Source organism: Vulpes lagopus, chromosome 5 (genome assembly GCF_018345385.1).
Source record: "Vulpes lagopus strain Blue_001 chromosome 5, ASM1834538v1, whole genome shotgun sequence".
Taxonomy (NCBI): domain Eukaryota; kingdom Metazoa; phylum Chordata; class Mammalia; order Carnivora; family Canidae; genus Vulpes; species Vulpes lagopus.
This window is the reverse complement of record NC_054828.1, coordinates 33,523,979-33,541,615: the sequence shown is the minus strand read 5'-3', so window position 1 is coordinate 33,541,615 and position 17,637 is coordinate 33,523,979. Positions and strand designations below refer to the sequence as shown.

The following is a 17,637-nucleotide window of genomic DNA, read 5'->3' as shown; positions in this document are numbered from 1 at the left end:
GGGGGCTTGAACTCACGACCTCAAGATCAAGAGTTGCATATAGTCTACTGACTGAGCCAGCCACACACACCTATTTATAAATTTGTTTAAAGAGATTTATTTATTCATGAGAGACACAGAGAGAGAGGCAGAGACACAGACAGAGGGAGAAGCAGGCTCCCCGCAGGGAGCCCAATGCGGGACCGATTCTGGATTCTGGGATCACACCCTAAGCCAAAGGCAGACACTCAACCACTGAGCCACCCAGGTGTTCCCACCTATTTATAAATTAATTAAAAAAAAAAAAATCATTGTTAGGGGCAGCCCAGGTGGCTCAGCTGTTTAGCGCCACCTTCAGCCCAGGGTGTGATCCTGGAGACCCGGGATTGAGTCCCATGTCGGGCTCTCTGCATGGAGCCTGCTTCTCTCTCTGCCTGTGTCTCTCCCTCTCTCTCTCTGTGTGTCTCATGAATAAATAAATAAAATCTTAAAAAAAGAAAAAAAATCATTGTTAGGGGAAAGGTTATGATTTCAAAAGTAGTAACTAACAATCCCATCTGTACCAGAGGAAATGTGAAATATTTACAAAAGCATACAGAAGAAAATTAAAATGAAAATCACCCATATTTCTACAATCGAGATGCGTTCCACTTTTAGAATCAAATACACGTGCAGGCACACACACATGTGCATATATATATACACATATATATATGCACATGTTTTTTAATAAACTGAAGGACTTAGAAGGAATTTCTTTTAAAAAATGAATGGCATCCGATAAAATGCTGTTATGGAATGCTGAGTGCAGAACCATTCTGAGAAAGACAGGAGCAGCCCCTGTGAGCTGAGAGCAGGCCTGTGCTCACATCTAGGCAGGGGTGTTCAGACACAGAACATAAGCAATTCCACGGGACACCAACTTCAGGCAAGGCTACCTGATGACCACAGCGGAGTAAGATAAAAAGAAGACCACTCACCCACAGTCATGTCTGAACACAGACTACATAAGAACATCCTCCAAGCCACCAACATGACCAAACACCCCCACTGGTTGCTATGAATGACTGCTACTGCTTTACCAACCACAGCTATGGCATTGCTCCAGTATTCCCACCTTATAAGTACCAATTATTAAAATGTCCAATCCTAGGGGCGCCTGGGTGGGTCAGTTGGTTAAGCGTCTGCCTTTGGCTCAGGTCATGGTCTCAGGGTCCTTGGATCCAGCCCCACATTGGCTCCGTGCTCAGTCTCTTCCTCTGCCCTCCCCCCACTAGTGCTCTCTCTCGAGTGCTCTATCTCAAATAAATAAATAAAATCTTTAAAATGTTCAATCCTAGAATTATCCCTGCTCCCTGGCAGCATCTAATCCAGAGCAAAGCCTTGCTTCTTTGAGCAACCCTCCAAATCACCTAACCCAAGCCCAAATCCTAACTCAGTCCTTTCTGATACCTGCTGGCCGAGACGCCCCACAGCTCCCCATGGTGTACATCTCCCTTGTGGCAGTGAGTCGGTAAACTCAATTTTGTGTATCTCCTGGTATGTTCCTGGTAGCCTCTGGCTGCAGAGCCCGGATGATACAGTCTGTCACAGTGTGCTGTCCCCTGCCCCTGCCCAGCACATAGCAGATTTCCAAAAACATATTAGATAAGTTCAAACTCAGATGGAAACCATGTTTGTGGGACAGTCCTTGCTGGTGACCACTAGATAAGCTGTCATTTTCTGTGAATGGGGGTGGGGGGCTAAAGGCAAGCTGATGAGGATTGTGGGATTTGGGGTTGGGCAGACCTGAGCTGGAATCCCGTCATGCCACTGTCTGTGACCCTCAACAAGGTCTTTAACACCACTGAGCCCCAGCCTCCGTCTCCTGTCACTCAGGATCAGATGCACACTCATGCCACAGACCCGCGGTAGGCATTTTGGCCACGGTTCCCCATCATGGCATAGTTGTTTGCATGTTTCAGGGCACGATCACAGTGCATTCTCTGAGCTAGAGGCTCTGAGCTAGAGGCTGAGTCGGGCCTCGAGAGGGAATGGAAAGAGCCATGGGTGTGGGGTTTAGGACCTGTGTGCTGATGTTCTTTTGTTCCATTACTTGACTTCTCTGACCTTGGTTTTCTCACCTGAATAAGGGCCAGAAGCACCTGCTCCAGGAGTTGCTCTGGGGGTACATCTGGGAAAGCACCAGCAGAATGCAGGGCACAGAGTAGGCCTCCATACCCAGTCCCTCAATCCCTCACCTCCCGTGAGCCCACGGGCAACCACCCTTCCCTATAAGTGGCTGAAAGCACAATGTGCGGTAGGAGCAGCCCTGCCCCATGTGGAGGAGGAGGTGCTCCTGACCCCTTAGCCTCAGTCCAGGCACCTCAAGTCCCATCCCTTCGGACATAGCCAGGCCCTAACAGAGACCCCCATGCCAAGGCGCTGGGGCAGCCCCTCTAGCTTGTTTGCTGGTCTAGAAAGCAGAGGGCATGTCAGGGGGCGCCAGGGCAGACACAGGGTTCTGCGGGGACCCTCAAGTGCACTTCCCCCACTGCAGCTCCGAACAGTTGTCTGCATGATGCCTTCTGTCTTTATCACTCCTCTGGAGCAGTTCACAGGCCTCCTCCTGTAAGGAGAGATAGGGACAACTCCTCATACAGACCAGGGCCTTGAAGAGTTGCCCCGTGCACGGAGAGCCTGTCCCCAAGGGCTCAGAAGATTCAGCTTCCCAGGCACTTGGCCCCCTTCCTTGTGTCTCCCCTCACAGACACCCCCCTTCCAATGTGGCTTGCTGCTCCACAGGCAGGCATGAAGAACGGGAGGCACAGCTCCAGGGGCAGGAAAGCGGAATTGACTGAGAGGAGGTCGAACTGTCCGTGGGACAGCGAGACCCTGCTTTACAGGAACCACCATGGGCTTCAAAACCTCTGCTCCTCGGGCTCCTGGGTGGCTCAGTGGTTGAGTGTTTGCCCCGGTTTCCCCGGGGTCCTGGGATCGAGTCCTGCATCAGGTGCCCCACAGGGAGCCTGCTTCTCTCTCTGCCTCTCTCTGTGTCTTTCATGAATAAAGAAAGAAATATCTTTTAAAAATAATAATAAAACCTCTGCTCCTGTTATGATAGAGGATTTGAAGCGACATGAGATTCAGTTGACATTGTAGTGACACTTCCAAGCAGGTGAGCTCACAAGCTCCTCCCCGAATGGCAGCCTCACCACGGCCCTACATGGAGACCCAGAGGTCCAAGAGCAAGGAGCGAGGCCAGGGCGGGCCTCAGGCTTTTCTCACGTTGCTGCGCCAACTCCAGCTCCTGCTGGCTAGTCCCATGTCCCATCCAGGACTCCCCTCACCTTGGATTCAGCTTCCCCCACAATCCTGGGCCGAGGCTAGGGCTCTGCTCTTTTGGGACAGTGGGGGGCAGGAGGGGCAGTGATCTCATCCTTGAAAAGGATTAGTCATCAGAGAGGCAGGGACAGATCTGGGGGGCAGGATGGAGGATGGGCTCCATGTAAATGACTCATCTTCCCGCCAGCTCCACAGGGCCCGGGTTTGACAGCTGCTCCCCGGGAGAGGTTGTTAAGCAGGAGCTACCCGGAGGCAGGAGTAGTTAACTGGCTTTTAATAACTCATTTTGCTGAATGATTTCTGGTGAGGAGAGAAAACCTTAATCCCACAGAAGTGGCACAGAGTAGGAGGAGGTTCCAACCAGCCCCGCTGGCCAGGAAAGCCGTGCCAGGGTTCAAAACCAGTTCTTGGGGTCACCTGCCCATTGCTCACGGTTTACCAAAACTTTCCTCATGTGAAACATCACTAGCCTGCAGCCTGGGGGGTTCAGTCTTGTCTTTAGCTCTCTGCTCTCTCAGCCACCCCCACCTTCTCTCCTCAAACAAAGGCCATCCCAAAGACACCCCCCCCTACAACAAGCCAAAAGCAAACGGGAGAAGAAGGAGGGGCCCGCGTTTTCCAGGTGCTTTGTCCTGAGTCACCAAGCATCCAGGGCGCACCCCACCCTCCCACTCAGCTGCAGAGAGAAGGGAGCCAAGGGCTGCTGTCCTCGGAGCCGGCAATCTAGACAAATCCAAAGCGCCCACCGATATAGCGGCCCACGGTCCCAGCTCCGCCACAGCAGTCCCGCTTTCCAGTGTCTCCCCCGCTGCCACTCTGCACCCCGGGATGGGGGGAGGCGGTGCCGGCCTCCAGCTGGGCCTCCACCCGGCTCAGTGTCCAGGGCCTGCAGCAGGTCCTGAGCCGATGCCACCACTCACCTGCAGCTGCCCGCAAACCGAGGCCCAGTGAGGTGAAAGCAGTCAGGAGAGTCAGTCTCGCGGGTGTAGATGGGCAGCCCTTCCTGATGCCCCTTTGCAGCCCACCTGATGGCTTGCACCATCACCTGATGCCCCCGAGCAGCGACGGAGCCCTGCTGCCTGCCAGTTAACCTGCTGCTTTGGGGGCCCTCCGCGGTTCCAGGCAGGCGGGCCGCAGGCCATTGTGAGCCGGAGAAGTAACACGTCCACGCTGCCCCATCGGCAAGGGAGGCAAGAGCCTGACACCGGCCTCTGCTCCCAGTCTGCTCTCAGCTCCCAAGAAAGGTGGCCTTGGCCCTTCCCATGCCTGCCTAGGGAAAGAACAGGAATGGGGACTGGCCAGTTTTGTCTTCTGCAGCCTGTAAGTTTGTCCCTGTTGCTGGGGGTCAGGCTGAGATGCTGGAGAAGCTTCTAGCGGTGCCCCTGAGAGATGTTTCTAGAGGCCTCACTCCATGATGCTCCCGTAAATTCAGCCTGAGAACAAGGTAGAGGGCAAGTTCTCCCTCATGGCCCTCTTCCCGCCTCCACAGGGTCGCCACTGACTCTCGAGTGTGTGCTTTTCTCAAAGCCAGGCCTCTACGTCCTCCCTCTCAAACCCCCACCCACCCTTCTGGACAAATAGGCCTCCTGGTGTCTCACCCAGACCGGCCACCCCGAGGACCTCAGCGCGGGGTCTGACCCCGGTGGGCACCAGGTGGGTGCACCTGCGCACTGGGGCAGCTTTAAGTCTCCCAGGTGCTTCTCTTGCACAGCAGGGAGCAAAGAGCTGCTGTGGCTCCGGCCTTCTCTTCCTTCCAAACCCCGTGCACTTGACACTATCACATCGCAAGCTCCTTCCTCTGCTTTCAGACCCTGGCTCTGCCCCTTGTGTGATCTGGGCAAGTTATTTAACTTCAGGGTCCTTATCTGTTCAGTGTGACCGATTTGCTAATCTTGCAAATGGGGATGATGTTAACCTTCCACTGTGGCTCATCCCATTTGAGATTAAAAATGCACCATCGATTATAAATGCACCAGTATTGTGTACCATGAAGAATTTAAAATGTTGCCAAATAAACTATGTCAGGTCATTGATCCTAAGAAGCACCCTGATTTCAGGGATGTTAAAATACAAGGGGAAAAAAAAAGCTGTGACTTAGAATGAATAAAACCCAGTGCCTCACGGGGTCATGGTGAGGATGAAATGCATGGATATACACGAAGTCTTGGTCCAGGACCTGGAAGTAGTGATGGCCTCAGTACATGTCGACTATTATTAGGCTCAACCACCTTTTTATTCCTCACTGAATGCTTTAGTGACTTTTCCTGTCCATTCTTTCAGCCTGGAGCTCTCCTAAAATCTTCAGGGCTTACCCAGGCCTGTTGGCTGTCTCCCACTATTCTACCCCGCAACCAACCCAGGCTAGTGACTTAGAGCAGCATGAGTCAGTGTCTTGACTCTAACCACAGAGCAGCCTAATGGCAGTTCAACCCTCCACCCTACATCCCACCTCAAATCTTCCACTGCTCCCTGCTGGGAGAGGGAGGGCCATGGGAAGGCCTGACTGCTAGCCTGGCCGTGGGCAAGGCCCAGACTCCAGTGAGCTTCAGGCTCCTTGATTATTAAAGTGAGGCTGTTAATCCTTCTTCCAGCCAGTCAGGAAGGATCAAATGAGATTGAATGTGTTGGGAAAGGCTTCCCAGAGAACTGTGCCAAGCAAACAAGTGGAGCCATGGGTAGGGTCACCAAATTGAGCAAATAAAAATACAGGACACCCAATTATATTTGGATTTCAGATAAATAATTAATCCTTTTTTTTAAGATTTGATTTTGACATTATCTCTACACCCAACATGGGGCTTGAACTCACAACCTTGAGATCAAGAGTTGCACACTGTAGCAACTGAGCCAGCCAGGTGCCCCTAAGATATAACCCTTAAAGAACATTTTTTATTTTATTATTATTTTTTAGTAACCTCTGTGCCCAACGTGGGGCTCAAACTCACAACCCTGAGTTCAAGAGTCACATGCTCTTCTGATTGAGCCAGCCAAGTGCTCAATAATGAATCATTGGGACATGCTTATACTAAAAAATGATTTGATATTTAACTAGGAGTTCTGTATTTTATCTGGCAACCCTAATGTGGCTTTGCCCATCCCTGCCTGTTGACTCCACACCTCTGCTTTCCACTACCTCTGATAGTTAACTCTTACCCTTGAGAGGTTCTTGAAATTTTTACTTTCAATCATTCAGTCAACAAATAACTATCATTGCCTACTTCACATAAAATTCCCTTGTTCACTGTAGAGCATAGAAAGATTAATAATAAGTCTTTATTAAGGGCTTAGTAATGTGCTAGGCATTAAATACTTTGCATATATTAACTCAATACAAGAAATGATGGAGGTAGTTATGCTACCTGCATTTTACCGATAAGGGCTTTGAGGCACAGAGAGGTTAATGAATTTGTTCAAAGACACACAGCCAGGGGGTGGTGGAGCTAGGGTTCAAACCTGAGCAGCAGAGTTCCAAATAGCCAGTATGATGTGACCTCAGCTGCAAGGGATTCCCATCTCACTGTGGAGACAGGCCCCCGAAGGTAATTAGTGCCGTAAGTCATTTATGCTTGCTACTAAAAATAAAATCCAGTGACCATCTGCAGTGGCATCACCTGAAGCCAGGTTACAATTGCAGAATTGGGAGCCCTGTCCCAGAATCCAACAAGATCCCCAGATGGGTCCTAGGCAATCTAGTTTGAGAATCACTGCTCCAAACAAGCAGGGGGAGAGTCTATTTATTCACTCGACAAGCTTAGCTCAAGCACGTTCTGCACACCAGAGGCTATTCTAGGCACTGCATTGTCACGGTGACTATTGGAAAATGTGGGTACTCATAAGCGTTTTTTAAAATATCTCATCCTTAAGTCTTCGTGAGGATAGACTGCAGCATTTCCCAAAGATTATTCTTTGAAACACTCAGGTCACCTGAGGCAGTTAAATACAATCTGAGGTCAGATTAGTATGGGGAACACTGGTTAGTGTTAGCACAGTCCCCTCGGATTCATAAATCACACAATAAGTGCTCTGAAAAGTCCTGCCATAAATAAACTTGTTTCACGTTCATCCATCTTTTTTTTTTTTAATTTTGGGGATTCTACTCACCCCCACCTTCTCCCCACCACCAGTAAGTCTATTTTATCATCATGAGAAGCACATGTTGGTATTGCAGTTTACAAAGAAGGTTCACGTTGGGAGGCTGACATTTTATAGGTGAAGAAATTGGGGCTCAGAGAAGTTAGTGGTAGTGACTTGCTTCACTCTTGGCCCGTAGAGGCCACAACGGAGGTCCAACCTTTGAGTTCAAGTCTGGTGATATTTCCTGGACGCTGAGCTGTTTACCCTGGTGCTCCAACACCAGTTGGAGTGTGTTGGGATGTATGTCATGGAAGGTGTAAGCAGGAGAAGGGGTTTATGAGCCCAAGAATTGAAAGTCCAGAGGTAGGTCGGGGAGCATGGCCGGTTTGATGTCACAGCTCCCTGGGGTCATGAAGCTTCATTCTTTCAGGCTACCTCCACTCAGCCTCCTGCAGCATCAGCTTCATCTAAGGCTGGCTCCACCTCATGGCCACAGAAGGCTGCCAACTACTCTTGGGGCTACTACTCCCTCCACATCCAGGGCAGCTCTAAATGACAATCTTTTAACCCAAAAAACATCAGAGAAACTCTTTTATCTTATTTGCCTGAATGGGATCACATGCCCATTCCTGCACCAATCTCTATAGCCATAAAAATGCCCTGCACTGATTGATTTAGGTCTATCCATCCTTGAGCCAATCCCAGTAAGGGAACTGGTAATTTCCATTGGCCTAGCCTGCACCTGGATGCAGGTCAGTTCTTCAAGTGGCCTGGCTGCCTCACATAGGAGCTGGGGGTAGGAGATGTTGTTAAGGAAACAGCTACACCATCCACAAGTGTTTTGGGCCACTTGAAATTAAATCAATAATATACACTTTAAATATCTTACGATTTTGTATATTAATTATACCTCAATAAGGCCAAATTTTAAAGAGAAATTTAAATCAAAATATTTGAAATTAGGGGTGCCTGGGTGGCTCAGTGGTTGAGCATCTATCTGCCTTTGGCTCGGATTGTGATCCTGGGGTCCTGGGATCAAGTCCCACATCGGGCTCTCTGCAGGAAGCATGCTTCTCCCTCTGCCTATGTCTCTGCCTCTCTCTGTGTGTCTCTCATGAATAAATGAATAAAATCTTAAAAAGAATTTGAAATTGGACAGATTCCAAACAGTAGATATCCAGGGCTACCTTAGAACATTGTTTCTTTTTTTTCTTTTTTTTAAGATTTTATTTATTTATTCATGAGAGACAAAGAGGGAGAGGTAGAAACATAGGGCAGAGGGAGAAGCAGGCTCCCTGTGGGGAGCCTTGATGTGGGACTTGCTCCCAGGAATCTGGGATCACACCCTGAGCCAAAAGCAGCCACTCAAGCACTGAGCCACCCTGGTGTCCTTATAACATTGTTTCTTAAAGAACAGGCTTTAGCCTGTCTGCATCAGAATCATCAGGGAAGGGCAGCCCGGGTGGCTCAGTGGTTTAGCACTGCCTTCAGCCCAGGGCATGATCACGGAGACCTGGGATCGATTCCCACGTCAGGCTCCCTGTATGGAGCCTGCTTCCCTATGCCTGTGTCTCTGCCCCTCTGTGTCTCTCATGAATAAATAAATCTTTTTTAAAAAATCATCAGGGAACATTTGTTTAAATGAAGATTCCTGGGTCCTCTTCTTGACCCACTAAATAAACCTCTGGAGCCGGACCTGCCTTAGAATCGGCATTTTATTAGCACCACACTAACCAACTGAGTTAACTGGTCTCTACTTTGGAATCTGCATTTTAATCATACAACCTAGTTTCTTGGATCAGCCCTGATTTATACCTGCTGTCCTGGGGTAGTTATTACTAGTGACCCTTTTACTCTCAAAAGTATACTGGATTGGACTATAAATTATATCTCCCCTTCCCCAAAGTGACACTGTAGAGCCAGAAGAATAATGTCCCCCAGGTGAAGAGCAGACTTGCCTTGCCATCCGTCAGGCACAGTGGCAAGGGCCTCAGGGTCAGCTCAGCCGCTTACAAACTGTAACTCAGCCGACTACCTTCACCTCCCTTAGCCCATGTCACAGGGTGGTTGGGGGAACTGGACGAGAGAACATGTGTCCAGTGTCCAGCACAGAGGCTGCCCAGCACCCAATACAGATCAGCCTCCTTGAGCTGAACTCCATAGGCCCTGTCACCAGGGCCCCATTTGCGAGGGCGGTACCAGACAGGCTGTGGGAATGAGCTTCACAGCTTTTGTCAAAGTGGCATAATAAAGCCCCCAAGTGTCTGCTCTTTGCAAACTGGGATGGCAGATCAATTGTGGCATAAACAAAACAGCAGGCTTGGTGCGAACCTGGGGACAGATTACGCCTCTGCAGGGTGTGATTGGGGGAAGGAAGAGACTCTCGGGGTGGCTGGGTTTGCCTTTTCTCTGGCTGAAGCTTTAAGGCCCCTCTCCGCAGCCGGCCTGGCTCCCCACAGATTGCAGGAACGTGGGGGACTGCTTATCCCCTCTGGGAAGCACCTGGCTAGATAGCAGTGCCAGGCACAGAGAGCCCGCCCCTCGGCCCTCAGCAAGAAGCCTGACCCTAAGGCTTGGGGGGCCCCCCAGAGCTCTGAGCCTTTGGGGGTGAGTGGGGAAGGAGGATAAACTGTCACCTCTGCCCTATTTCCTAAGCTGAGCAGACAGGTCCTCTGTAGGAAAGCAAAAGGAGGTGTGGTGAGCACAGAGCCAGACCACAGGAATAGGGCTGGTGAGAGGAACACTGCAGAGGGTGCTGCCTGTGCTGTCAGAGACGCTCCTGACCTGCATGTCCCCTTCATTCTGGGAGGATAGTATCACAGCCAGTCAAGCATTTGGCACCACTTTGGGCCCGTGCTCATGGCCATAAGGAGACCCCAGAACAAGTCCTGGCCCAGCCTATATGTGCGGGCAACAGGGAAAAGCTGTGCCCTGGCCCAGGGATGAGCCTGCGGCAGCAGAGAAATAAAAATCAGTACAAAACCTCTAAGAATACAGCCCAGATACTATGAGGGCAGCTGGTTTTCCACCTGTCTGGCTTCCACCGTATCCCCGAGCCCAGCACAAAGCCTGCCAAGCTGTGTTTGCTGAAGGAGTGGGCGGATGTTGGTCTTCCAGCAGTGTATCTAGTGGTGTGCCTTGCAGAGGCCCTGGGAGAAGGCCACACTCCTTTGGGGAAGGAGAATAGTTGGTGGGGAAACATGTCTCATTCTCAGTCCCATCATCAAGGGAAGAGATATATCCTCAACAAGAGACCCAGCTCTAGGGATACCCCGGGGGCTCACTCGGTTAAGGGTCTGCCTTCAGCTCAGGCAGGTCATGATCTTGGAGTCCTAGGAGAGAGCCCCGCATTGGGCTCCCTGCTCAGCGGGGAGTCTGCTTCTCCCTCTCCCTCTGTCCCTCCCCCCACTCATGTTTTCTCTCTCTCAAATTAATAATCTTTTTAAAAACTAAAAATTTTAAATTTTTTAATTTTTTAAAAGATTTTATCTATTTATTCATGACACACACACAGAGAGAGAGAGAGAGAGAGAGAGAGAGGCAGAGACACAGGCAGAGGGAGAAGCAGGCTCCATGCAGGGAGCCCGATGTGGGACTCGATCCCGGGACTCCAGGATCAGACCCAGGGCTAAAGGTGGCACTAAACCGCTGAGCCACCCAGGCTGCCCTAAAAAATTTTTTTAAAAAGAAATCCAGCTCCAGATGGGGCCTAGGAAGCTAGACATAGGGGAGTTTGAAGGAATCTGGGGCTGCTCCTGATGGAGAGCACAGCCTTTGACTCAGGGCAGTTAGGTCAGGTAGGGGAGTCCTGTGAGGACCCCAAGGGGCAAATGAGTCCCCTGCCTGTGGGCAACCAGCCAGTCTGTTAGCCAAAAGTGGAGGTCCCCCTGCATTGCATTCCACCTACTGTCCCTAACCAAGCCCCGGATCAAGTCTGGTTATACAGCCGTCTTATCGTCACTGTGCCACAAGAGGGGTGAAGAGTCCACCTTGATGGGAACCATAGAGGAGGAGCAGTGGCCCTTCTCCCCAGCAATGGTCAGCGGAAAGAGAGCCACGGGGGGGAAGAAGACTCTTGGGGGGCACGACAGAGGGTCAGCCTCCCCACATGAAAGTGCTCTCTTGGCTGCCAGATTGAAATTAGGTTTTCTAGGAGGAATGGAGGCCCCGCAGTGCCCTCAGAAGGCAGCGTGGGGTGGGGGGAAGGATGTGGACGGTGGACAGTGACACACCTGGGCTTCAGACTCACCTTACCCTCCTCTGCTGTGGGGTCTTGGCACCACTCAACCCCTTGGTCCACGGCTTCCTGTCTGTTGAGTGGGGTGTGCCTCGCTCTGTGGGGCTGACACTGGAGGGGCAGGGGTGGCGCCGGCCTTACCCCCAGCAAAGGAATCCAGGTAGAATCAGTTTATTCAATGGGCTGACCCAGGGAAATGGCCTCGTCTTCATCTGCTGTCTTAAAGGACTTCCCTTTGGATCCCTTCACATCTTGGGCACATGCTAGAGTTTTCCAATTAGTTGTTATTTTAAATACCAGCAGTTTTAAAATTGAAACTCATCCTCAGATATCCAGTCTGATCTAAACTCAATCTTCAAGTTCACTTCTTTTTTTTTTTTTTTTAAGATTTTATTTATTCATGAGAGATGTACAGAGAGAGAGGCAGAGAGACACAGGCAGAGGGAGAAGCAGGCTCCCTGCAGGGAGCCCGATATGGGACCCGATTCCCGGTCTCCAGGATCACGCCCTGAGCCCAAGGCAGACGCTCCACCGCTGAGCCACCCAGGCGCCCCTTCAAGTTCACTTCTAATCAAAGCTCAGCCTCTCCCTTCTTGCAGTGCAGAAGGGGCAATCTGTGTTTGCTCTTGGTCTGACATCACTGGTGTCACTATAATCCTTTCTTAGCCATTGATAGTGGCTCTGCCATGGGCACTGTTGGGACAGCCATGCCCTTTCATGGGGCCCATTTATGGGTTTTTAGAGACCAGGCACAGGGACCACTGCCCTACACTGTTCCATCAGTGGATGTGCCCTCTCCATTCAACCTCCTGTGAGTACCTCGAATGTTTCCCAGCACCCCACCCCTTAGCCTTTTATTGCTAGGGGCCCCTCCATCCAGCAGCAACCCTCTTGGGGAGAGTCCCTTCATATCTGGCTGCCTTCTGCACATCCACTCGACCCTGTCACTCTCACACATCCTTGATGCAACAAGCGTTGGAAGTGCAGGCTGCTCCCCTCTTCCCTGCCCCTGTCTGTGTGGGCTCCTCCAGCCAGCCTTCCATCCAAACAAACTCTCCAGCACATCTTAGACTCTAGGAAATACCTCCGGCTCTCTCAAAACTCTCACCATACTCCATCCAGTGGAGTGGCCCTGGCTGTGTCTGCAGCTCTGCTAGCCTCTGGAAGTGAGCTCGCCAGCTCTCCTCCTCTGTCTGCAGCCTGAGGTGCTCTTAACTGCACCCCCAACACGTGGCCTGGGGGTGGGTACAGGATGACACAGCACGTTCTACTACAACAGCTCTGCTACTTCGTGACCATCTCCCATTATCCCTGGATAATTTCTAGCCTTTCCATATAGCCTGGAGATGGGGGGTATGGGGTGCTAGTCACCAGACTCATTTTCATCTTCTAGTAATCCAGCATAGAGGCATCTAGAACTTCCCTTTCAAATATGGGATAACATACCACACATCACTCTTAGATTTGAAACTTCAGCTAAAAATCCTAAAGATTGGGAAAATCTCATTTGATGTTCTCTCAAGCAAGTGTTAATTTTCCAGACTCAGGACTTCCCATTTCTTCCAGAATCTAGCAAAAGAATCCCTTATTAGAGGTGCTGTTTTTCCTCAGTGTGTAGAAGCAGTGTAGTGTAGAACAGTCTAAAGATCAGGCTAGAAGCCAGGACATATGTATGGTATCTGTCCCCAGCAAGCTAGAGGTCATGTCCCCTCTGCCTCTGCTCCCTCACTTATATAGTGAGAGGTAGATCAGAATTAAGGTCCCTTACACTGAAGAGTCTAGTCTTTTTTTTTTTTTTTTTTTTTTAGTTTTTATCATGATAATACAAAAAGAAGCAAACTCAAAAACACACAGATAATTATACAACACCCATGTAACCACTACCAGATTAACAAAACATTTCCAGGCCCCCAGAAGTCCCTGTATCCCCTCCCATTTATTACCCCTGTCACCCCCACAGGAAATTCCAATTCTGACTTTTATTGAAATTACGTCCCTTAAATAAGAACTTAAAAAGGTGGAGGAGGGAGCACCTGGTTGGTTGTTAGGAGAGTATCAGACTCTTGATCTTGGGGTCATGAGTTCGAATCCTGCGTTGGTTGGGTATAGAGATTACTCAGATAAAAACTTTAAAAAAATACTTCCTTGATTTTCCTTATAATTTGACCAACCAACAATGCATCCCTAAAAAAATTTTGCTTGGTTTTGAATTTTGGAAATGGACTAATACAGAAGGTGTTCTGTGTTCAGCTTCTGTAACATTTTTTGTTTTAAGATTTTATTTGAGAGAGAGAGTGCGTGAGAAAGAACACAAGCCTGGGGTAAGGAGAGGAAGAAGCAGGATTCCCACTGAGAAGGGAGCCTGATCCGGGGCTTAATCCCAGGATTCTAGGATCATGACCTGAGCTAAAGGCAGACACTTAATCAACTGAGCCATCCAGGCACCCTAACATTCTTTTTGTGAGATTCATTCATATTATTACAAGTAGTTGTAGTTTGTGCTTTCTCATTGCTGTCTGGTATTTCCTTGTATGAACAGACCGTGACTTAGTTATGTTGCTGGATATTTGGGTCATCGATCTAGGACTTTATGTGTGCACATGTACACACAAATACAAACACTTTCACTCCACATATAACACATATAACCACATATAACCATATAGACTCAGAATTGATTTCTTTATGAACCCAGGAATGTGGGTTTGGCTTTATTTTTTTTGTAAGTTTTTTTTAGATTTTATTTATTTGAGAGAGACAATGTTATGGGGGAGGGGGCAACGGGAGAGGGGCAGAGGGAGAGGGAGAAACAGACTCCTCACTGAGCAGGGAACCCCACAGGACTTGATCATGACCTGAGCCAAAGGCAGACACTTAATAAACTGAGCCACCCAGGTGCCCCTTGGGTTTGGCTTTAAAGTGTGGAAAAATCCCTCTATTAAGTTGGCTACACTGCTCCTGTGGTTTTAGTTTAGTTTTGTTTTTTGGGTTTCTGTTGTTTTGTTTTTTTACTCTCTTGTGGCCAAAATCTGTATCTATGGATATAATTCATCTTCTTCAACATGGGTATCATCATAAGCTTTTCTCCTAACTTAAATCATTAAGCATAAGATGAGACTGTGGTCAGGCAATTGAGATTTCCTCCATGGAATCTAGAGAATGATTAGTATTATAGGCTTAAGGAATTACCGAAAAAAAAATTTTTTTTTCCCCTGACTTTTTGAAGGAAAGAGTAAGCCACATGAGACAAAACTCTCCTCCACCAGTTCCCAGGGCTGGCTTCACCCCACTAGTAGCACACAGGCAGCCTTCCTGACGTGGGGCATAAATTTAACAGTGATACCCCTGAACTTCTGCTGTGTAGGTGCTGAGAGGTACCAGGGTGCTGTTCCGATTTGTGATCTACTTCCAGCTTGGACTCCAAGTAGCAGTGAATCTTTGTGCCAAGAGATTAAACCCCTTCTATAACCAGAGTGAGGCAAACGTGGGTCCCACAAAGAGACCAGAGCTGGCAGTAGGCTGAGAGCTCAGGCGGGAAGGCCTAGCAAACTGGTGGGAAGCCAAGCTTTCTGCAGAAATCCATTGATAAAGAATCTCCCTTAAAGACTCTGCTTTGACCAAGTGGGTAAGTTAAGACTTAATTATGAATTCAAACCACTAGGTAGCTGCCCCGGCACAGGGCAGGCCTCCCAGGACAAAAGTGACCCCCAACACAGGACAGCATAGGACCTGCTGGGGCAAGAAGGGCAACAACCTTTCCTTTGACCGCAAGTCTGAACAAGGGTGGTGACGGTCCTTGGGGGAGAAGGAACTGACGCTCCACAGCAGAGCCAGCTCACTCTCTGGAGGTTGCCTGCTCATTCTCAAACAATCTTTTTGTCAGTTTCATAACCCCCCTTCCAGAGACCCTCACACATACCTGCTCAGACTGAACACACTCTACCTGGTCCCTAGGAATCTCAGTTAAAATGAAGCCTTTAGGGGATCCTTGGGTGGCTCAGCCTTTTAGTGCCTGCCTTCGGCACAGGGGGTGATCCTGGAGGTGCAGGATCCAGTCCCATGTTGGGCTCCCTGCATGGAGCCTGCTTCTCCCTCTGCCTGTGTCTCTGCCTCTCTCTCTCTCTCTGTGTGTCTCTCATGAATAAATAAATAAAATCTTAAAAAAAAAAAAAAATGAAGCCTTTATGGAATTCTGTCCTAAGTAGGCCCACGTTTGCCATCGGTTACCTTAAAAAAAAAAAAAAAAAAAGTAATGGGAAAGCAGGTGACATCTCTGTAGCTTAGCAGCTATCTCACTGGTCTGCACCCAGGTAGTGGTTTCATTTCATGGGTCCTTCCTAGTGACCATCCTGTCCCGCCCATTTCCAGGTACAGATCTCCTCCATCAGTTTAGGCCTTGCCCCCCTACCCCATCAGGAAACCGCGCCCAGGGCCGCCCGCGGAGGGAAAGGCCCAGGTCCTGCTTCCCCTCGTCCGGGTGATGCCCCTCGGGGCGGAGGCGCGTGGGCACCCGCGTTCGCCCTGCGCCCTGCGCCCTGCCCGGAGCCCCGCCGGGCCCTCGCTGACCCTCGCTGACCCTCGCCCTGTCCCCGCAGGTTTCGGCATGACCACCCCCGCCACCGTGGGCGGCAAGGCCTTCCTCATCGCCTACGGGCTGTTCGGCTGCGCCGGGACCATCCTGTTCTTCAACCTCTTCCTGGAGCGCATCATCTCGCTGCTGGCCTTCATCATGCGCGCCTGCCGCGAGCGCCAGCTGCGCCGCAGCGGCCTGCTGCCCGCCAGCCTGCGGCGCGGCTCGGGCTCGGCGCTGGCGGAGGCCGACGGGCTGGCGGGCTGGAAGCCCTCGGTGTACCACGTGCTGCTCATCCTCGGCCTGTTCGCCGTGCTGCTGTCGTGCTGCGCCTCGGCCATGTACACCAGCGTGGAGGGCTGGGACTACGTGGACTCGCTCTACTTCTGCTTCGTCACCTTCAGCACCATCGGCTTCGGGGACCTGGTGAGCAGCCAGCACGCCGCCTACCGGAACCAGGGGCTCTACCGCCTGGGCAACTTCCTCTTCATCCTGCTCGGCGTGTGCTGCATCTACTCGCTCTTCAACGTCATCTCCATCCTCATCAAGCAGGTGCTCAACTGGATGCTGCGCAAGCTGAGCTGCCGCTGCTGCGCGCGCTGCTGCCCGGCGCCCGGCGCGCCCCTGGCCCGGCGCAACGCCATCACCCCGGGCTCCCGGCTGCGCCGCCGCCTGGCCGCGCTCGGCGCCGACCCCGCGGCCCGCGACAGCGACGCCGAGGGCCGCCGCCTGTCGGGCGAGCTCATCTCCATGCGCGACCTCACGGCCTCCAACAAGGTGTCGCTGGCGCTGCTGCAGAAGCAGCTGTCCGAGACGGCCAACGGCTACCCGCGCGGCGTGTGCGTCCACACGCGCCAGAACGGCTTCTCGGGCGGCGTGGGCGCGCTGGGCATCATGAACAACCGGCTGGCCGAGACCAGCGCCTCCAGGTAGACCGCCGGGCCGCGCCCCGGACCCGGGCGGGCTGGCGGGCCCCCGCCGCCGCCCGCCCTCCTTCTCGCAGACGCTGGCGCTTTCTTAATCTTTACCCAATAAAATCAAACCAAAAAAAAAAAAAAATTTTTTTAAAAAAAAAAGAAATACTATCTGGCCAGGCCTGATGTTATCCAGGGCAGGTTTCGGGGGAGCCTGTCGTCCTCGTGGGTCCCCTCTTGAAGAACCATGTGCCCCCCCCCGCCCCCGCCCCCGCCCCCGCCCCCAGCAGATTCCCCTCCAGGGAGCGAGGGAGCGGCGCCCTGGACCCTCACCCGGTGCGCCCACGGCCGCGAGGAGGGGGCGTCCCTGGGTCTTGCGGATGGCACCAAACCCCGTCCCCATGCACACAAGCAGCCGGCAACCCCAAAGCATATGGTGCAACTTCTCATGGCTCTGAATTACCTCCGCAGCATTTAGAATCCTGGCCCAGCCTAGCAGCTTCCTTCTGGTCGTCAGAAGTGATGTAGTCACAGTTTTG

General features: G+C 51.1%; 1 protein-coding gene across 1 annotated transcript in view; it reads left to right on the top strand.

Annotated features, from left to right (window-relative positions):
- Positions 1 to 17,216, top strand: part of KCNK12 (potassium two pore domain channel subfamily K member 12) — a 48,504-nt gene extending 31,288 nt beyond the window's left edge. Inside the window, exon 2 of the mRNA XM_041756223.1 lies at positions 16,210 to 17,216. Within this exon, the coding sequence (XP_041612157.1) occupies positions 16,210 to 17,117 (908 nt within the window). The 3' untranslated portion in view covers positions 17,118 to 17,216. The remainder of the gene's footprint in view (positions 1 to 16,209) is intronic.
- The last annotated feature ends 421 nt before the right edge of the window (positions 17,217 to 17,637 follow it).